Raw genomic sequence first — 16,548 nt, 5'->3', positions numbered from 1 at the left:
GCAAATGCATCCTTGAATCAAATCCTTTCCTAAACTGGGAAGGAAGAAATGGATTTATTACTCCCTGAAACAACATATGTTGAAGGACAGGGGGAAATAGTGGGGTATAGTGGATAAGGAATTACCCCCTGAAAAAGGAGAACTTTCCTCCCACTGCAGTCTGTAACCTTGATGGGTGATCTTCATAACCCAATTGTCTATAACTTTATGTTGCCAAATAGAGACGTGGAGATTCAGACTTTCTGGAAGGGAAATAGGACTGCCAGGGTGATGGTTGGGGGACATAGTCCCTTAAATAGTCATTTTGACTTGCTGCACTTTGTTTTGGGGACTTCCTGACTTCTTTTAGACCCCCCCTCCCAGCATTGCTTATTAAACTTCTACTTACCAGCGTTTTGCTGAGAGTGTTTATTTTGTTTCCTGCCAAAACTGGATGAGGAGTTAGACAACCCCTGGAAAATATGAACAAATAGGGATGAAAAATCTGATAGATTTCATTTATATGTACCTCTCAACCTCTTAGTACAAGATATATGGACAAAGCTTAAAGTAATGGGGTCAAAGGTCCCAAAATAGGTACACTTTTTAAATATTGCTGTTATAAACTTAGAAAGTTGTTAAAATAACAGGATATGTGTTGACATGCATTTTTCTGAAGGATATGGAGTCTGAAACTCAAATGTATGCTATTATTTAGTAATGTAAATCCCTTCTGATTTGCCAGAAAACCACAATTTTTTATGAGGAAAATACCAAACATATGAGGCAAAAATCTAAACAGTATGCCTGTGTATATTTACCCCTCGCATCACCCTTTTTGACCTCTGCATCAGGGGAAACAAAAAATAAATCTCTATCCAAAGGAGAATTGAAAATCACATTTTTCACATAATCTGGAAGGTGATCAGAATGCAGCCAGGCAAACTTCCTCAAAACAGTACCAGTAGCCATAGCCCTAGAAGACATACCAATAGAGTCATACACACACTTTAAACAATGTGTTGTGACCTGTAAAATAGAAGAAACTAAACCATTTCAAGCAGATTTTTCCTCTCAAGAACTGATGGCAAAACATTCCCCATAGTTTCATAATTAGTCAGAATAAACTGAGTCTGACAATTCAAAATTCTGAAAATCACAATTGCAGAACCATACACTTTATTCCATACTTATCAAATCTTTTTCTGTCCATGTTAGAAAGTGTAGGATCGGAATTAACTAAACATTTAGCAGCAGTAGGACTAACTAAAGCTATAGCTGCTGGGTCAGGTTTGGGATGAGTGCATAAAGACTTAAAAGACAGAAGAACTTAATACAAGCTAGCTGCCTTTTTATAGGTAGCAGGCTGTCAGGAAAATTGAAGGCAATGACACACCCATCTTCCAAAGCTGACAGCCCAGGAGGAATGGGTGAAGGTTTTGTAAATTCCATTTGTATCAGCACATAGTATTTTCTGAGGGACTGAGAAACCTCAGTGTTCTCCCACTGAAATAACTGGTATATCCTGGAAATAGTTTCAGAGAAAGAGACCCCCCCCCCCCCCCCCCACACACACACACACACACACACACACACACACACATATACATGCAGGGAGAGGGAGGAAACAATACTATGCTCTCCCCTGAATCAGAAGTCTGAGGAGAAAACCCTGCATCTGTCCCTCCATCTTTCTTTGTAGGTTAAGAATCTTGAATCTCATTCCTCTTTCTTTTACCAGAACCTACCATATAAGAAGGGCCGATCAATATCCTGAATTATACCATGAGCCAGATCTAGTAAATTACTCCTGTCCAGAGAAATTTGAGCATGAGCAGATACAAGTTTAGTTTTCTTTTTTACAGTAGAAATGGGGACAGCAGAGTTGTTAATAGCAGCAACAGCTTTCCCAGGGATGAGCACAACATTCTGACTAAACAGGGAGTGGGCTCTTGCTTGCACACTGTGGGGACCCCAACAGCCACAGAGAACAGGCAAACCACCAGTCCATAGTAGTGTAGGCACTATACCAGAGGTATCCAGGGTAAAAGATGAGTAGTCTGAGGAAACAGCTTTGGCCAAAGCACAACCACCTACCTGTAGGTGAGGAAAAATGCTAGCCTGCTGTGGTGGCAAAGACTGTTTTCTTTAATTTTTTTTCTTTGTGGCTGGAAGAAAGACTGACAGTGAGCACAGTTTGTTCCATTGTCAAGCCAAAAATGGTTCCTCTTTCATAGAGAAAACAAAAAGCACAAGCTGTTAAAAATTTAAATTGTAAAAACTCACTTTTTCATAAAAAAACACAGTAAAAGTAAAATAAACACTATTTCTTTACAGAAAAAATGCTTTTTAACTACTTTTAAGGTGACAGAAAAAAGCGCCCTCCCTTTTAAGTCTCAAGACAGTCCATTAAAACAGAAACTCAAAGACAAAAAAAACAACTTTCCTAGCCAGGAACATACATTTTAAGAATAAATTTAAAATGTGGATTTTTCTTTTCACCAAAGGTAACGTATAAGCCCAGCAATGGAAGAGCACAAGCCAACCATCGTGCCTCGAAAGCCCACATAGGAGCACTCTCTTCATTAGTAGGACAGCTGTGAAGGGCTTGGCACTCACACATGTGCTTTTAGGCATCTCAGCTCCACTGCCTATTTGAGTACATGGAAGGTGCCCTGAAGCTTAAGAAACTGTCTGGCTGTTATATCCTTGTCAGGCTAATAAGCTATATAGCAAAGGCTACTGCACTAGTGTTCAATATGATGAACACATAGGTGGACTGACAAGTAAATAGGCAGAAATGTCCAATGAATGTGTTTTACATAGAAGAGTGTGACAGTCAAGAGTTAAGCAGCTGACAGAAATATGTAATGGCAATTAGGATACCCAGTTGATACGGCTCCTAACCTTTCTTTTGGCACCAAACTGAAAAGCTCTTGTATTTGGAAATGTAAGATTTTCTTGTTTGCATGTTTTCCAGCCTGTTGTAATACCCATAGCACATCCTCAGGAAAAAAAAGGGGGCTTCACAGGTAACAAAGCCTATTATCCGAACAGTCAAGTTTAGATTTTGTAAGTTTGGATGACTGAGAAAGCCATTTTGTCTATTTGTGTGGTAACTTGTGGTGATTATTCTTGGTGAGATGAATTACTGGGGAGAACCAATGTTGTCAGAGCCAAAAGGGTTAACCAACAGCATTTTTGGGTTGTCATTCCTGACTTCCAGATGGACTTTTAGAATTAGTGTTGCCCTTGAGTATAGTAACTCTAGAGCATAACAGTCTAAGGTGTCTATTTAAGCATGAGACAGATAGGTCTGTTTGTGGAGTCCCCCACTGATGGACAATCTGAAAGAAGTCCTCTGTGTTTAGCATTCATTTGAGAGGGTTTGCTTTGGATCTAATCATTAATTTGCCACTAATTTCCTCGGTTTAGCATTCATTTGTGAGGGTTTGCTTTGGATCTAATCATTAATTTGCCACTAATTTCCTCTCTGTTGGGATGTATATTGCTTGTAAGGACAAATTGTGTTGGATAGCAATCTCTTGTACTCTCATGGCTAACCTGCACAAATGATAGGATTTCATTCCTCCTTGTGTGTTGATATTCCATGTGACTGTGATGTTGTGTGTTATGACCCGAAGAGTTCCTGGAGACCAGAGGTGATGAAGAAATTGAAAGACCAGGATCAGAGCTTTCATTTTACTTGATATTTAAATGTTTGTTTCTGTCCTGTGTTGGCCATAAACCATGGCCTTTGTGCTCACTGAACAAGCTTTCCAGGTCACATCTGAAGCATCTCTGGAGACTTTTTGAAGGGGGAAGGAAGCAGAAAGGGCACCCATGCTTTGAGTGATATCTGGTTTATTCACCAAAGGAATTCCTTTTTCAAGACGGACAAGAGAGGAAGTTTAAAGTGTAGCAATGCTGCAGACAGACTGACTTTGTTACCAAGAGATCTTCATCATGTGGAGTCGTGACAAATGGTATCATTTCTTTGGTTTCTTCTGGGATCTCAGTATCTCTCTTGCTGGGGTCAATTCTAAAGGAAGAAGAGACTGGAAGTAAGAAATCAGAAACTATATTTTGTCCTGAAAAAGGAATGCCATCATGCGAACTGTGTTTCATTGGCATCCTAGGAAAACTAGATCTTGTGAAGGCTGGAGGACTGATTTCTTTAGGTTTAAGGTAAAACCTAAGCAAAGACATAGATATCCATAGTGAACTGAAGATTGTCTATAAGTTTGTTTTTTTAAGGGGGCCTGGGTGAGTGGCTCATCTAAAAAGGTATATGTGGATACACTGTAGCCCACAAAACACAATGAAAGGGGCTAGACATTTTGTGAATACTCTTAAGGCAGTAGAAAGACCAAAGGACAAAGTAGTAAATTGAAAGTGATTCCCTCGTAAGACTTTTCTGTGATCTTGATGAATGCAGACTTGAAGATAGGCATCCTTTTGGTCCAGAGCAACCAGGAAGAACTGAGGAATGCTCATAGGAAGAAGAGATTGTAGAGATAACATTATGAATGTTGGAATTCTTAAAAAGATATTTACACCTAATAAGTTCAAAATGGATTTCCATGTGTCCTCTTTCCTTAGTACAAGGAAGACCCTTGAATAAAAAACCCTGTCTTTTTTGTGGTAAGGGATTAATTTCACAGATATCTGATGGTACACATCTTATAAGACTGGCAAAACCAAGTGTTATTGGTCTAGGCAGTCTGTGGGAACTTTAGGGGGTGCTTGAGGAATTCCTGATGGGAGAGGAAGAAGATTCCAAGATAGTTCATAGCCCTTCTGAGTAATGCAGATAATCATTTTGCATGAAGTTATCACCAAAGACACAAGAACTGAGAAAGTTTCCATGAAAGACTGGGGGTGGGTGGCCAAGGTGGAGGGGGACAGGGAGAATGGTAGTGATAAGTTTTAAGGGCATGCCAGCAAAGGATCCTTTAGGTCATTTGAAGTCTTGTTTTGGGTTTTTTCTACAATTTCTCTTTAGAGAAAGTTTTTATTTTTTTGCTGAGACTTTTGGTCTTTGTGAAAGAAGGAACCTGCTTTTGAGGGGGTAGTTCCTCTGGAATTTTGGCACAGGTGACAGAGAGAAGTAGTTGTTTAAAACCGTGCATACTTTTTCTTCTCTCTAATGGGTTTTTGAAAATCTTAGCAGTTGCTGACCAAAAAAAAATGTCTCTGTCCAAGCAAGTATCAAGCAACTTTGCCTTGACATCATCAGGTAGGAAATGCAAATGTAACCAAAAATATCCTCTTAAGACCGACCCAATTGCTGCTGCTATGGAAGTTGCATCATCTCTGTACTTTATTGAGTGTCTTTCTACCAGAGTAGCAGAGTTAATTAAAGACTAAAAAGAGAGGATTTATTACCAGAATCAGGATACTCAGAAATTATTACGTTCTTATTATCAAAAATAGACAAAATATGCCTAGCCATATGCGTTCAGTAGTTAAAACAGGGAAGGAAAGTGCAACAGAAGTATACGCTTTCTTCCTGTACATATCCATGGCTCTACGGCATTAATAGAGGGTAAGAATTTAGTTGAATTATCAGTTTCAGCAGAAATCACAGCAGGGTCTGATGAAGGATTTTTGTACAGAATTTTGTGAGAGTATGGTACCATGTAAAACCTATCTGGTTTCTTCGAAGCAGATAGTTGTGACTCTGGCGCCAAACAAGTAGACAAGTATCCTGCAAATCTTCAATCACAAGCAAGATGGATGAGGGCTTAGGAACATCCATCCTTAATAAATCATAGTATATCTTCTGTACATCAGATACTTGCTTACCCTCAAAGTGAACAAGCTGGATCATTATTAAAACAGTGTCACCAGACAACAGTTCTTCCAAAGAAAAGTCAGGAGAAAGGATATTCTCACCCTCTGAATGAAATCTTTTAAGTGAGTGGGTCCAAGAGGAGTAAGCCAAAGATTCAACACGAGAATGTGAATCTTCTTCCTCTGAAGATATATCCCTCTTCCTCTTCTGAAGAGAGGGAGAAGGAGAGGAAAGACATTATTTAATTACATTTTATTTTTTTTTTTGGAGTACATGCAGAAATAATGCAAGAGAGCAGACTCCTGCCAAACTTCAATAAGTATACCAGGGATGTCCTCTGAAATGAGCTTCTGTGGGATTCCCTAAAGTCTCTCAGAAATTATCAGCCAAGGTTTCCTCTTCACAGCTTTGCAGGCCATCTGATCAGTTGTATGCAATGTGCTTACAAGCTACTCCTTGTTGACGTCTGGAATAGTCACCTCAGTAGGTACAGTGCCAGAAACAGGTGGTCTGAAGGCTCATTATGAGCCTCTACAGAGATGTCTTGGTCTGATCTGACAACAGAAATGTTTGAAAGTTTAGATGTCTTGAGCTTCTTTCATGACTGCTGAGGGATGTCCAAGAGAAAACAACTTTGAGACCATCTTAAAATTGTGTGAGCTCCTTAAGTCTCTTGGTTCTTTAAGTATGTTTTTAGAGAGCGTAAATTACTCCTGATAGAAAAGGATTTACAAGTGGAACACTCCCTAAAGTTATGGTAAGGACCTAGGCAGAATAAACACTTGGAATTATTGCCTTTGTAGGGAATCTGCCTACAGCAGTCACATTTACCTGTCTTTGCTGACAGGCAAATGTCACATAAAGTAGTCAAAGTTCAGTGAAAGCAAAAGAGAAAGGGTCTTTAACAAGGATATATTTTTTTGTTCAAATGATAGGAAAATGTCACGGCTGACAGACCAGATTGAGAGACATAGCCTTTATTTTTGGTGTGGCAGCAAGGAAATTCTGAAGAATTTCATATTGGTACAGCTGCTATGTAGCAGATATTCCTGTGCATATGTCAAAAGAGGAAGACACACAAGCTTTGGTGTGCTGATCAAACATATGCTATCCTTAGCAGGAAACTTCCCAACACTGAGCAGTACTGCCACAGTGATCAAACAAAAGGACATCTGTCCTGTACTGAGCAGAATGGTAAAAGCACCTAAGCATGAAACAACAGAGGTGGCAGTGGCTGAGCAGCTGTACAGTCTGTAGAACTGTGCCCTGAGTCAGCTCGCCAAACAGATGGATTCACAAATTCTAAAAAGTCATGATTTAGTCCATTAAAAGAGGAAGGACTGCAGACAAAATCAATCATCAGAAAGTGGCAGTCAATGTGCTGGATGGGTCCAAATAAGTGCTTAGACCTAAAAGAAGTGGGCACTTTTCTGTAGGACAGGATACTACAAACATTTCCTGTGATCCAGTCATTTTAATGCATGGGAATCTGCAGTCATGGAAGTAGTAACAGCACTCTTGTGCAGTATGTGATGGGTATGACTACTGAAGATCAGGGTATACATATGATAATGTACTGAATTAGCATGCCTAGAGAGAGACAGTGACTGTAGAGAAAAATAAGCTGTACATGTGATGACAGACGTAAACTCAGTGTAACTGAAGAATCAGTCTAATGAAAGAAAAGGAGTTTCTCTGGAATGGTATGCATTGATGAAGACTATGAGCAGAATAACATCTATAAGGGACAGCATAGTGATGCAACAGCATTGCCACCTTACAGTAATTGATTCTTTATTTTGGTTTTTGGCAATTGTTCCTTCTCCTTCTTTGTGGTGTCTGAATGTCCACTATGTGTCCATGTACACACTGTTCAGCCCTTATTAGGCCCCTCTGGCATGTGTCTGTTGTTGTTCATGCAACACGTGGAGTGCCCAATGCAGATCCCTTAATAAAAGGATACAAGGCCTAAACAACTTGTTTTACATGGACTGACTCAAAGCACTGTCACTATACTCAGTATCCTACAGACTGCTAAGAGGTGACCTATGTCTGGCAGGCAAGGCATCCTCCAACCAATTACTGATGGATTTACCGCACATCAGCAAGTCAAATGGTATCAGAAATACTCGGTATAGGGATCTAAACCTTTTCTGCAACATCAACAGAATGGTTTAGTGGGACAGGTATATCTCACAGTGAATACTGCTACTATAGAACAGATATAAAACAAAGGCCATCCCTGTCCATATTTGAGTGCAGCTTGGATCTATAGATGGGAAGCAGAAAATTTACCCAATGACTGCCCCCATACTACTACAGAGGCTGCTCTAATTGCTATATTCCATGCATGAGTCCCTCAGACTTTCTGTGTTATGATCCCAGTTATTCTTATTAGGAGTAATATTTAATTATTGACCATGGGATGGGTAACACCAATGTCTAATCAAATGGGATGGATTAATTTGAGCACAAAAAGGGAAACTGGCTAGGCTTAAAATGGCCCACAAAGGCAACTAGTCTAGTACTTCCTATGAAACTATGTTAAGTTTTTGCAGTGTTTTTCATTTTACTCCCACATTTCAAAGACATACTGTTAAGTCCTGCAAATTGCCCAGAGGCGCTTGTGTTGTTTGTGAGTAGTAAATCATGCAGTAGAGTTCCATTGTCTCACACCCACAGAGTGTAGGATAGCCAGTTCCCCCCACAGCCCTGAAATGCCCCTGAAATGCATAAAGCAGGTAATCAGAGAATGAGTGAACAGTTGAATAAATCAGATGTCAGCACAAATTTAGATTACTGTGACTGGCAGCATGTGTATTACAGTGTTTATTAACTTTGGACTGAAAAGGATATATTACTTATGTTCTGAAACAGATAAGAAAATGCCTGCTTACATGAGTCTGAAAAGAAGAAAATGTGTAGGCTCATGCTAATTTTGTAACTGACTGTGCAAGTTCAGAGTAAAGAAGTGATCATTTTTATACTTTTTACATGATTTCAAATGTCCCCCCATCTCAGTGGTTCAGCGGCCTTGGAGTTAGCATGTACAAGCAGTACATGTTTTTAGGAACTCGATTGCCATATTCCTGTATGGGTTATGTATGGAGGAGCTGACAGGAGTGTACTAAAATATATGGGGTAACTGTAAAACTTGCTGTGGCAAATTGGATATCAGTTGCATAACATTACATGCGGAAATGCAAGAAAATGTTGACGTGGAGCATTTTGGAGGCAACTGTAATAGGGTCTGTATGATTTGTAGCTCTGCAGAACATTACTGATCAGGCTATACAAAAAGGAAGATGAGTAATATAAGGGATGAAGATGGAGTACAGGATGAAGAGGATTAAGTAAACGTAGAGTTACTGGTGGATAGGAGATGCAAAGAAAAATGTCATTGTACTAAATATGAAAAGTAAGCAAGTAAGTAAGGTGCAAGTGAAACTGTAAAATCTGAAGAGATCTGTTTCAGGAATTTTATGACAAATGAAGAAAATGTAACTGATAGAGTATGAATTGTGAAAATACATGTTCTTTACTCTGTGAAGAGAAAATAAGATGATGACAGCAGGCCTGCCTGAAATAGGTTAGTACAGACATAGAAGGAAATGGGGAAATACAGCTAAAGCAAGAACCACTTTCACGTGTGCTGAAAGGGGAACCAGGATGGAGCTTGATATCACTTGGTGCAGATTTTATGAAAAATGAAGCCAGGAAGATGGTAGTTACTAAAGTGCTTGACAGCCAAAGTGAGATTATACTGTAAGAAACAGGTAAAGTAAACAGACACAGTTCAGGAAGTTGAAGTTTAGATAGTGTAAAAGAAAAGCTTTATGTTTGATAATAACACGTCAAGGAAGAGTGGATATTAATGTGAAGCATAACATACAATGAATTAATACGAGCAGAGAATAGGACTGATGGGAAAAAAAGAAGGTAATATATAAATAATAAGTAGGTGGATGATGTTTATTAAATAGGGAGGTAGTGTGGTTTAAGATGGAAAGCTTATCATACTGGAGAAAGCATATTGGTATGAGGATATTCTTTGTCGGCAGTGATATAAAAGGTAAGGAACCCTATTGGAATTAAATAATTTTTGGGTCACAGACTACTGAAATCATTTTTCAGAAGGGTATGGCTAATGGTATATTTACATTGCATATGCATATAATAAGTACAGTAGCTCAGAGATTCAGGTTTTTACCTTTGGGGTGTATCATACTGATATCCTGCTTTCAATAATTCCTAGTTAAAATGAGGAAATTTGTGGGTATTAAAGGAATTTATAAAGATTGTTAGAGGATATGGCTATTAAGGATTAATAGTTTCCATGGATGTTATATACACTTCAATTAGGATCAAACAAACTGCTTTATGGTTGTCTGTGAAACAATAAGGCCTGACAGCTACATTTAGGTGGAGGCTACAGAATATTTAAGCAACTTCCAGTACCATTTCCATGATCAGTGTCTATATGGGAAGAGGTGGTGTCAGCGAAGCAATGAATAAAACAGGAATATCACAAGAGGCCCCTTGTACTTGCTTTATGCATAAATGGGTATTTAAGAGGATAAAACATTGTTTAAATAGAGGCATGACTTAGTGAAATATATACAAATATCCAAGAATTATGAAGTATACAGATGATTTGATATTATCTGTTAAAACAGGGAATGGTCTAACAGAGCTTTGAACATTTTAGAAATGGTAAGGTTACAGATTAATCAAATGAAAATTAAAAGGTCTGGATAAATGAGAGAAATGGTAATTCAGTGAGGGAAATGTTGAAACTTTAGGGTAAATATTTATAAAAGAAATGTGAAAAATGGCATCTGACAGAACACTTGAGCCAAGTCTAAAGATACAGTAGCATTATGGAACACATTTAGGATGTCGTATAATAAGAAAGTAGTGACAAAATAGTCAATATTAGAATAGGAAATTATGCAGCACAAGTGTATCTTCTACTGGAAAGTTATTAAACAGAACCTAAGAGATTTTTTAAGAATTTGTGGGGTATCAGCTTGAACCCCATAGAAGGGGGGGGGGTTAAAACAGAAGAGAAAATAAGTATGAACCATCAAGTTGCTTCCTTTCTTAACCTGTAATTCCCTACATATTTTCTCATTATTCCATTTCCTAATTAATACCACAGCATGTTCCCTTTTCTTGTATATTTCCTTTTCTTGTTGTTGTTCTGTCAAAGGTTTTGTAAGACAGCCTGTGCTGCCGCATCTCCATCCTATATGAGTGTGTGTGTGTGTATGTGTATCTATATCTCTATATATATATCTATATCTATATATTTATATATAATATGTGTATATATATATATATATATATATATATATATATATATATATATATCTGTATAGGTACACAGACAAGTAGATACTCTGCAGAGTATGTGCAGATGAGGAACTGAGAGACTAACAATAATGCTGAACATGTTGTAGAGTTGTTGAGGGTAGTGGGTTTGCATTCCTAATAGGTTCATAGGTTTGTAGATTAGTACTAGGCTAACTGCCCTTGTGGTCATTTTAAGCCTAGCCAATTACCCCATGTGAGAATCAAACCCTGCACCTTGTGTCTGTAAGGTGACTACCTTGACCATTAGGCCAACCTCCCATCCATAATGTTTTGCTTGCAGTTTAATTGTGCACCAGTAATGATTTGTGCCTTCAGAGAAATTTCTCCTTTCTTCAAGTTAGTGTGGCCTAGGAGATGGTATTTTTATTTCTGTTGGTGATGGTGTGCAGGAAGAATACAAAAATGACTGTTTTGAGAATATTGTGTGTGTGTATGTGTATGTGTGTGTGCGAGTGTGTGTGTGTTTAAATATATTTGGTATTTTTTTGGTTTAGTTATTTGTGAGGTTGATTTAATTTGGAGTCAGGCAATTGTCTTCGACCATTTGGTGTTCATTGTTGTTTTGTTGACCATAGCTGATATAATCATGTATTTTTACATGTATTAATAATATATGTACAAGTACACACCTCTTTGCTTATGTCGCCAGTTTACTTAATGTTTATGCCATAATGTCTTTAACATCAACAAATCCCAGAACTAGTAGCATGGCCTTGACAGACCTCAAGAGTTCACTTCTCTCCAAATATTAACTACTTATGTTTCACAATTTTCTACAACTTTCTTTTATGTACCTCACTGTCAGTTGTAATTTGTTATTTGGAAGAAAACCATGAAGAAACTTCACCAGCTATAGCTGTAGAGTGTACTTGTGTACAGGCAGACACACAACTACACATTTGCTGTAGGGGGAAGTATGCCTGCCACAATTCTTTTAACAGATTGTCCAATCCTGAAACTATTTCATTTATAGTTTAGGATTCTATGCAATCCTTTGACATTTTTTTAACTTGCATTGTATAATGGGCTTTGGGGTTATTATAACAGTATCAAATAGCCTTTCTCTGAAAATTTTGACGAAGGACACTCATACAGGTCAGTTGACACCTTGTTGAGTTGCATGACACTCGACTAAATAAAGGGTATCTAGGTTTTTTTATGTACTCTGCAGAAAGAGAAGTCAACCTTCCACACCACTGCTGTAGCATGTGGGGCAAGTGGGTTAAATAACAGTGCTACACCATTATCAGAAGACTGCAACGCTAAAAGAACTAATGCCACAATGTACAAAAAGTGTTGTTTCATTACTGATATGTTTATGGGTGTGTGTGTATGCAATGTTTGTACAGTGGTTGTCCACCTGCAATAAAGTATTTAAAGTATTTTGCAAAATCTTCCTGTTTAGCACAAAAGTTTCCTTTTCTGTGGCTCTCACAAAATTGTAATGAGCTAAAGACCATTTTTTAAATATTTTATTTTTGATTTTTTTTTAGGCATTCATTAAATACAGCTAAGAACAACAAGCCACATGAGAAGTGTGATAATTTATCTCATCAGTAAGCTTGTATTGATAATTTTGCTTCTTTCCTGGTTTGCAAGCACCATCTGGACCTTACAGCTGTGTCTTTTCACCTCATGGATTTACTGTGACTTCCTAAAGAAAAAAGACCTGTCTTTCCGACTTGGAACTATACCGTTTTCTACATACTACAGTGAATTCTGTCATAGAAAGAGCCTTTCATTAAGCACCTGCTCTGGTTGCAGACTGATCCCTGGAAGAACATTCTATATGTTAACATAAGGACATCCTTGTGTGACCTACAGTATATTTCCTAACTTTTGTTGTATTTGACTGCATCATCTCTGCTTTGCTACAATGGAGTTACAGAAACTTTCCAAAATGGAATCAGAAGTGAGTGTTAATGGGACTCTACCAGGGGATCTGAGTGCTGATAAAGGAACCTTGGACGATGGGTAAGTAGAATGCAGAACAAGGTCTAATTCAACGTGAAAAATCCCTCCTTAAATAAGGAAAGTTTTAATACTCACAGTACCGGGTGTTGTCTTGTTATTTTATCAGATGATCTACTTCAATAATATTTATTTCCAATTAAAGAAATGTTTAGTTGCCAGTATTGTAAATCTCTTTTCAAACCTAGCACTTCCCATTAACTGGGAAAACTACTCATGTACCAACTCTTTTGCTCAACATTTTCTGGAATTCATAAATTACAACTCCTTGGATCAACTTATCCACACCCCCACCAGGGGCAGCAATATCCTAGACTTGGTCATTATCAACATGGGCAACCGGAGTTCAACACCAGGTCAATTCCTCGTTGGTCAGATCCAACCACAAGCTAATCATCCTAGACATCCACATCCTGCCCCCACCCCCCATTAGGGAAATCACCGTAAAAAAATTCTCCAAAGCCAACTTTGCACTTCTTAAGACAGAAGTGGCAAACTTCACGACACCCATGCAGACAGACGATAGAGGTATGACTGCTGAATCCTACACAAATGCACTTTATAAGCACTTACACGAGTGCATGGATCGTGCTATCCCTAACAGAACCAAGATGCTATCCTCCAAAAAAAGGAAGCCAAATCTGGTGGTCTCCTGCCATAAACAAACTCTACAATAGAAGAAAGAAACTGTTGCAAAAAAAGAGTAAAATCCCATGACTGGAAGAACTCCCTGGTCATCCTCAGTAAGAAGCTGAGATCCCTCATATAATCCTCCAAAGCTAGTTATGAAAACAAAATCGCCACTGATTCTAAAGACGACCACAAAGCATTTGGGTCTATATTAAATCACCGAACGCTTAAAAAAGCGAACGGTGTTTAATCGACTTTATGTAAGTGAAAGCTTACAATGTCGAAGTGTCAAAACAGCGATTTTTTTCCAATGGAAAATAAATCGCTGTTCCAACAAAAAAATAAATAAAAATCAATTATAAACATTACATTAAGTGGGGGGCTTCACCCCCACACCCCCCATGTGGGGGCTGCACCCCCACACCCCCCTACTTAAATATACCAACTCCGAGACCACACTACAGTGCTGAAAACAGCAAAGTACTGAAGCGGCCAAGCGAATTCTTTCCCAGGGAAAGAATTCGCTTAACAGCACTTCAATATTTTTTCGTTTTCAGCCTTTTCAGTTCGACCAAGGCGCATTTGAAAGAGTGCATCTTTGGTCTTCTAATATAGACCCGAGCATTCTATAATTATGTCAAGAATCTCAATGGCAACACTCAGATCTGCTCTGAGTTACAGCAAAATGGCACTAAATATACAGAACCAACTGATATTGCCAACATCCTGGCAGATAGGTTCAGTGCTAATTTTACCCCCCCTCCCCAAAGGGCCCATCTCTGTACCAGAAGAATGCAAAGTTCCTGTAATCACAGCTGCACAGGTAAAAACCACACTCTCCAAAGCCAAGAACACAGCATCCATGGGACCTGACAACATCCCAGGCTGCATTCTACATGAACTACAGAATGAACTGGCACCCTAACTAAGCACCATGTTCAATCATAGCCTCACCTCAGGCTTTGTGCCCACTGAAATGGCCACAGCAACAATTATCCCACTCCACAAAGGGGGAGCCACCGCGGACCCAGGGAACTACCACCCCATTAGCCTAATGAGCCTGGTCTGCAAGGCCATGGAACGTATCATCATGGAACTTATAAACAAAGACATTGGTAATCTCTAAAAACTCTGGACCCCACCCAGTTCTGGTTTGTAAAAGGCAGATTATGTCTCCTAAACCTGACTGACTTCTCTGAAGCAGTCACCAAAGCCGTAGACGAGGGTAAGGTGGTTCACACAACCTATGTAGATCTCGCCAAGACTTTTGACACCATCCCCCATGCTGGAATTATAGATAAACTCACTAAACTAGGTATAAATCCCTATGTCACAAGATGGGTTGCCAACCGGCTCACTGACAGAACCCACACTGTGAAAGTAGCAGACTCCAAATCCGACTTCAGACCAGTGACAAGTGGAGTACCACAGGGTTCAGTCCTGGGTCCTCTCCTGTTTGGTATCTACTTTTCTGAAGTACAGGCTAACACAGAAGGTCTTTGGCTAACGAAGTTCACAGATGACTGCAAACTAGGAGCCATAACTGAAACTCCTAACGATGTGGGCATCCTACAAAAGGGCCTCACTGAGACAGATGCCTGGTGTCAAAGCCATGGCCTCAAGCTCAATGCCAAAAAAGTGCACTGTCATCCCCTTTGGTAAAAACTCTGTACCCATGAGCTACCACATAGGTGGTGGTCTATTTAACACTGAAAGTGTGATGAGACCTTGGGACACAGGTGGACAGTAGTTCTTCTTTGATAATCACATCGCCACAGTAGTCAGGAAATCCTTCTACATGGCACTCCTCATCACAAAGGGATGTTCATTGTGTTTCACTGTTGCAGTCATTACTCTTGGGTTATCCTGCTGGCAGGCTACCCGCAGTCGGCCTGAATTCCAAAGTCCTGGTCCGGCGTCGGTTGCTGTCGCCTCTTCCCTGACGTCAGTCCACCCGGAGTATAAAAGATGCAGCTGACGCCATTTTCTTCAGTCTTTCTTGCCGTGCGGTGCCCAAAGCAAAAGCAGTTCGCAAGTGCCGGTCGGCCGACTCCTGAGATTTTCAAATCCGAATTTCAGAACCGAAGTCTTCATTAAAGCTAAATACCCCATTGGGGAAACTTTTTTCTTGCTCCAGACCGATGTCAGAAAACGTTAACAATTGTATTTCTTGTGGGAAGCAAATACCTCATAAGGATTTTCACTCTTACTGTATTCCTTGCCTAGGCCCTGACCACAATGTTGCTAGCTGTCGGTGTTGTGCTAGATTTAACCAACGCAATTATTAAGCGTCGGTTCAATTTTGCATTTCATTACTTTGGCCGAAGATTTAATTATATAATGCCGTTGGAACAGCCGACGACCGGAGTTTACAAAAAACGCAAGGACAAGGAAAAGGATAGGCAACCGAGGTCCAAAACCGACAACGAGGCCTTAGGCCAGTCGCCGGTTCTCAGTGAGGCGCTTTTGCAGCCCCTGGCACCCACTACCTCAGAGCCACAGGCCGCTTCCGACTCCCATGTGGAGCCGACTGGGCCTATGGAAACTCAAGGTATTGGACACTCAGAAATCATTCCCTCAGATGGGTCCGGAGCCGCTGAGCAGGCATCTGCTTCTGAGGGTGTCTTCAGACCTACACAGATATACGTTAAACTTCTTCAGCTTCAAAGACAAAGACTAAAGCAGCTCTAAAGATAAAGGAACAAGTACAGCATTCTCCTACTCAGACTTCCATGCTTAAAAAACAGATGCTTAAAATGGCCGAAGACCTAATTACTTTGATCAGGGGTTCCCAT

General features: G+C 39.6%; 1 protein-coding gene across 2 annotated transcripts in view; it reads left to right on the top strand.

Annotated features, from left to right (window-relative positions):
- Positions 1 to 16,548, top strand: part of SLC38A5 (solute carrier family 38 member 5) — a 776,684-nt gene that overhangs the window by 195,364 nt on the left and 564,772 nt on the right. For both annotated transcript variants that reach the window (XM_044080289.1, XM_044080288.1), the window contains one exon: positions 12,646 to 13,126. In XM_044080289.1, coding sequence (XP_043936224.1) covers positions 13,029 to 13,126 — 98 coding nt within the window. In that variant the 5' untranslated portion in view covers positions 12,646 to 13,028. The remainder of the gene's footprint in view (positions 1 to 12,645; positions 13,127 to 16,548) is intronic.

This window comes from Protopterus annectens, chromosome 8.part0 (genome assembly GCF_019279795.1).
Source record: "Protopterus annectens isolate FY-2018-M chromosome 8.part0, PAN1.0, whole genome shotgun sequence".
Taxonomy (NCBI): Eukaryota; Metazoa; Chordata; order Ceratodontiformes; family Protopteridae; genus Protopterus; species Protopterus annectens.
The sequence above is the reverse complement of the archived record's forward strand: the minus strand, read 5'-3'. Positions and strand labels throughout refer to the sequence as shown.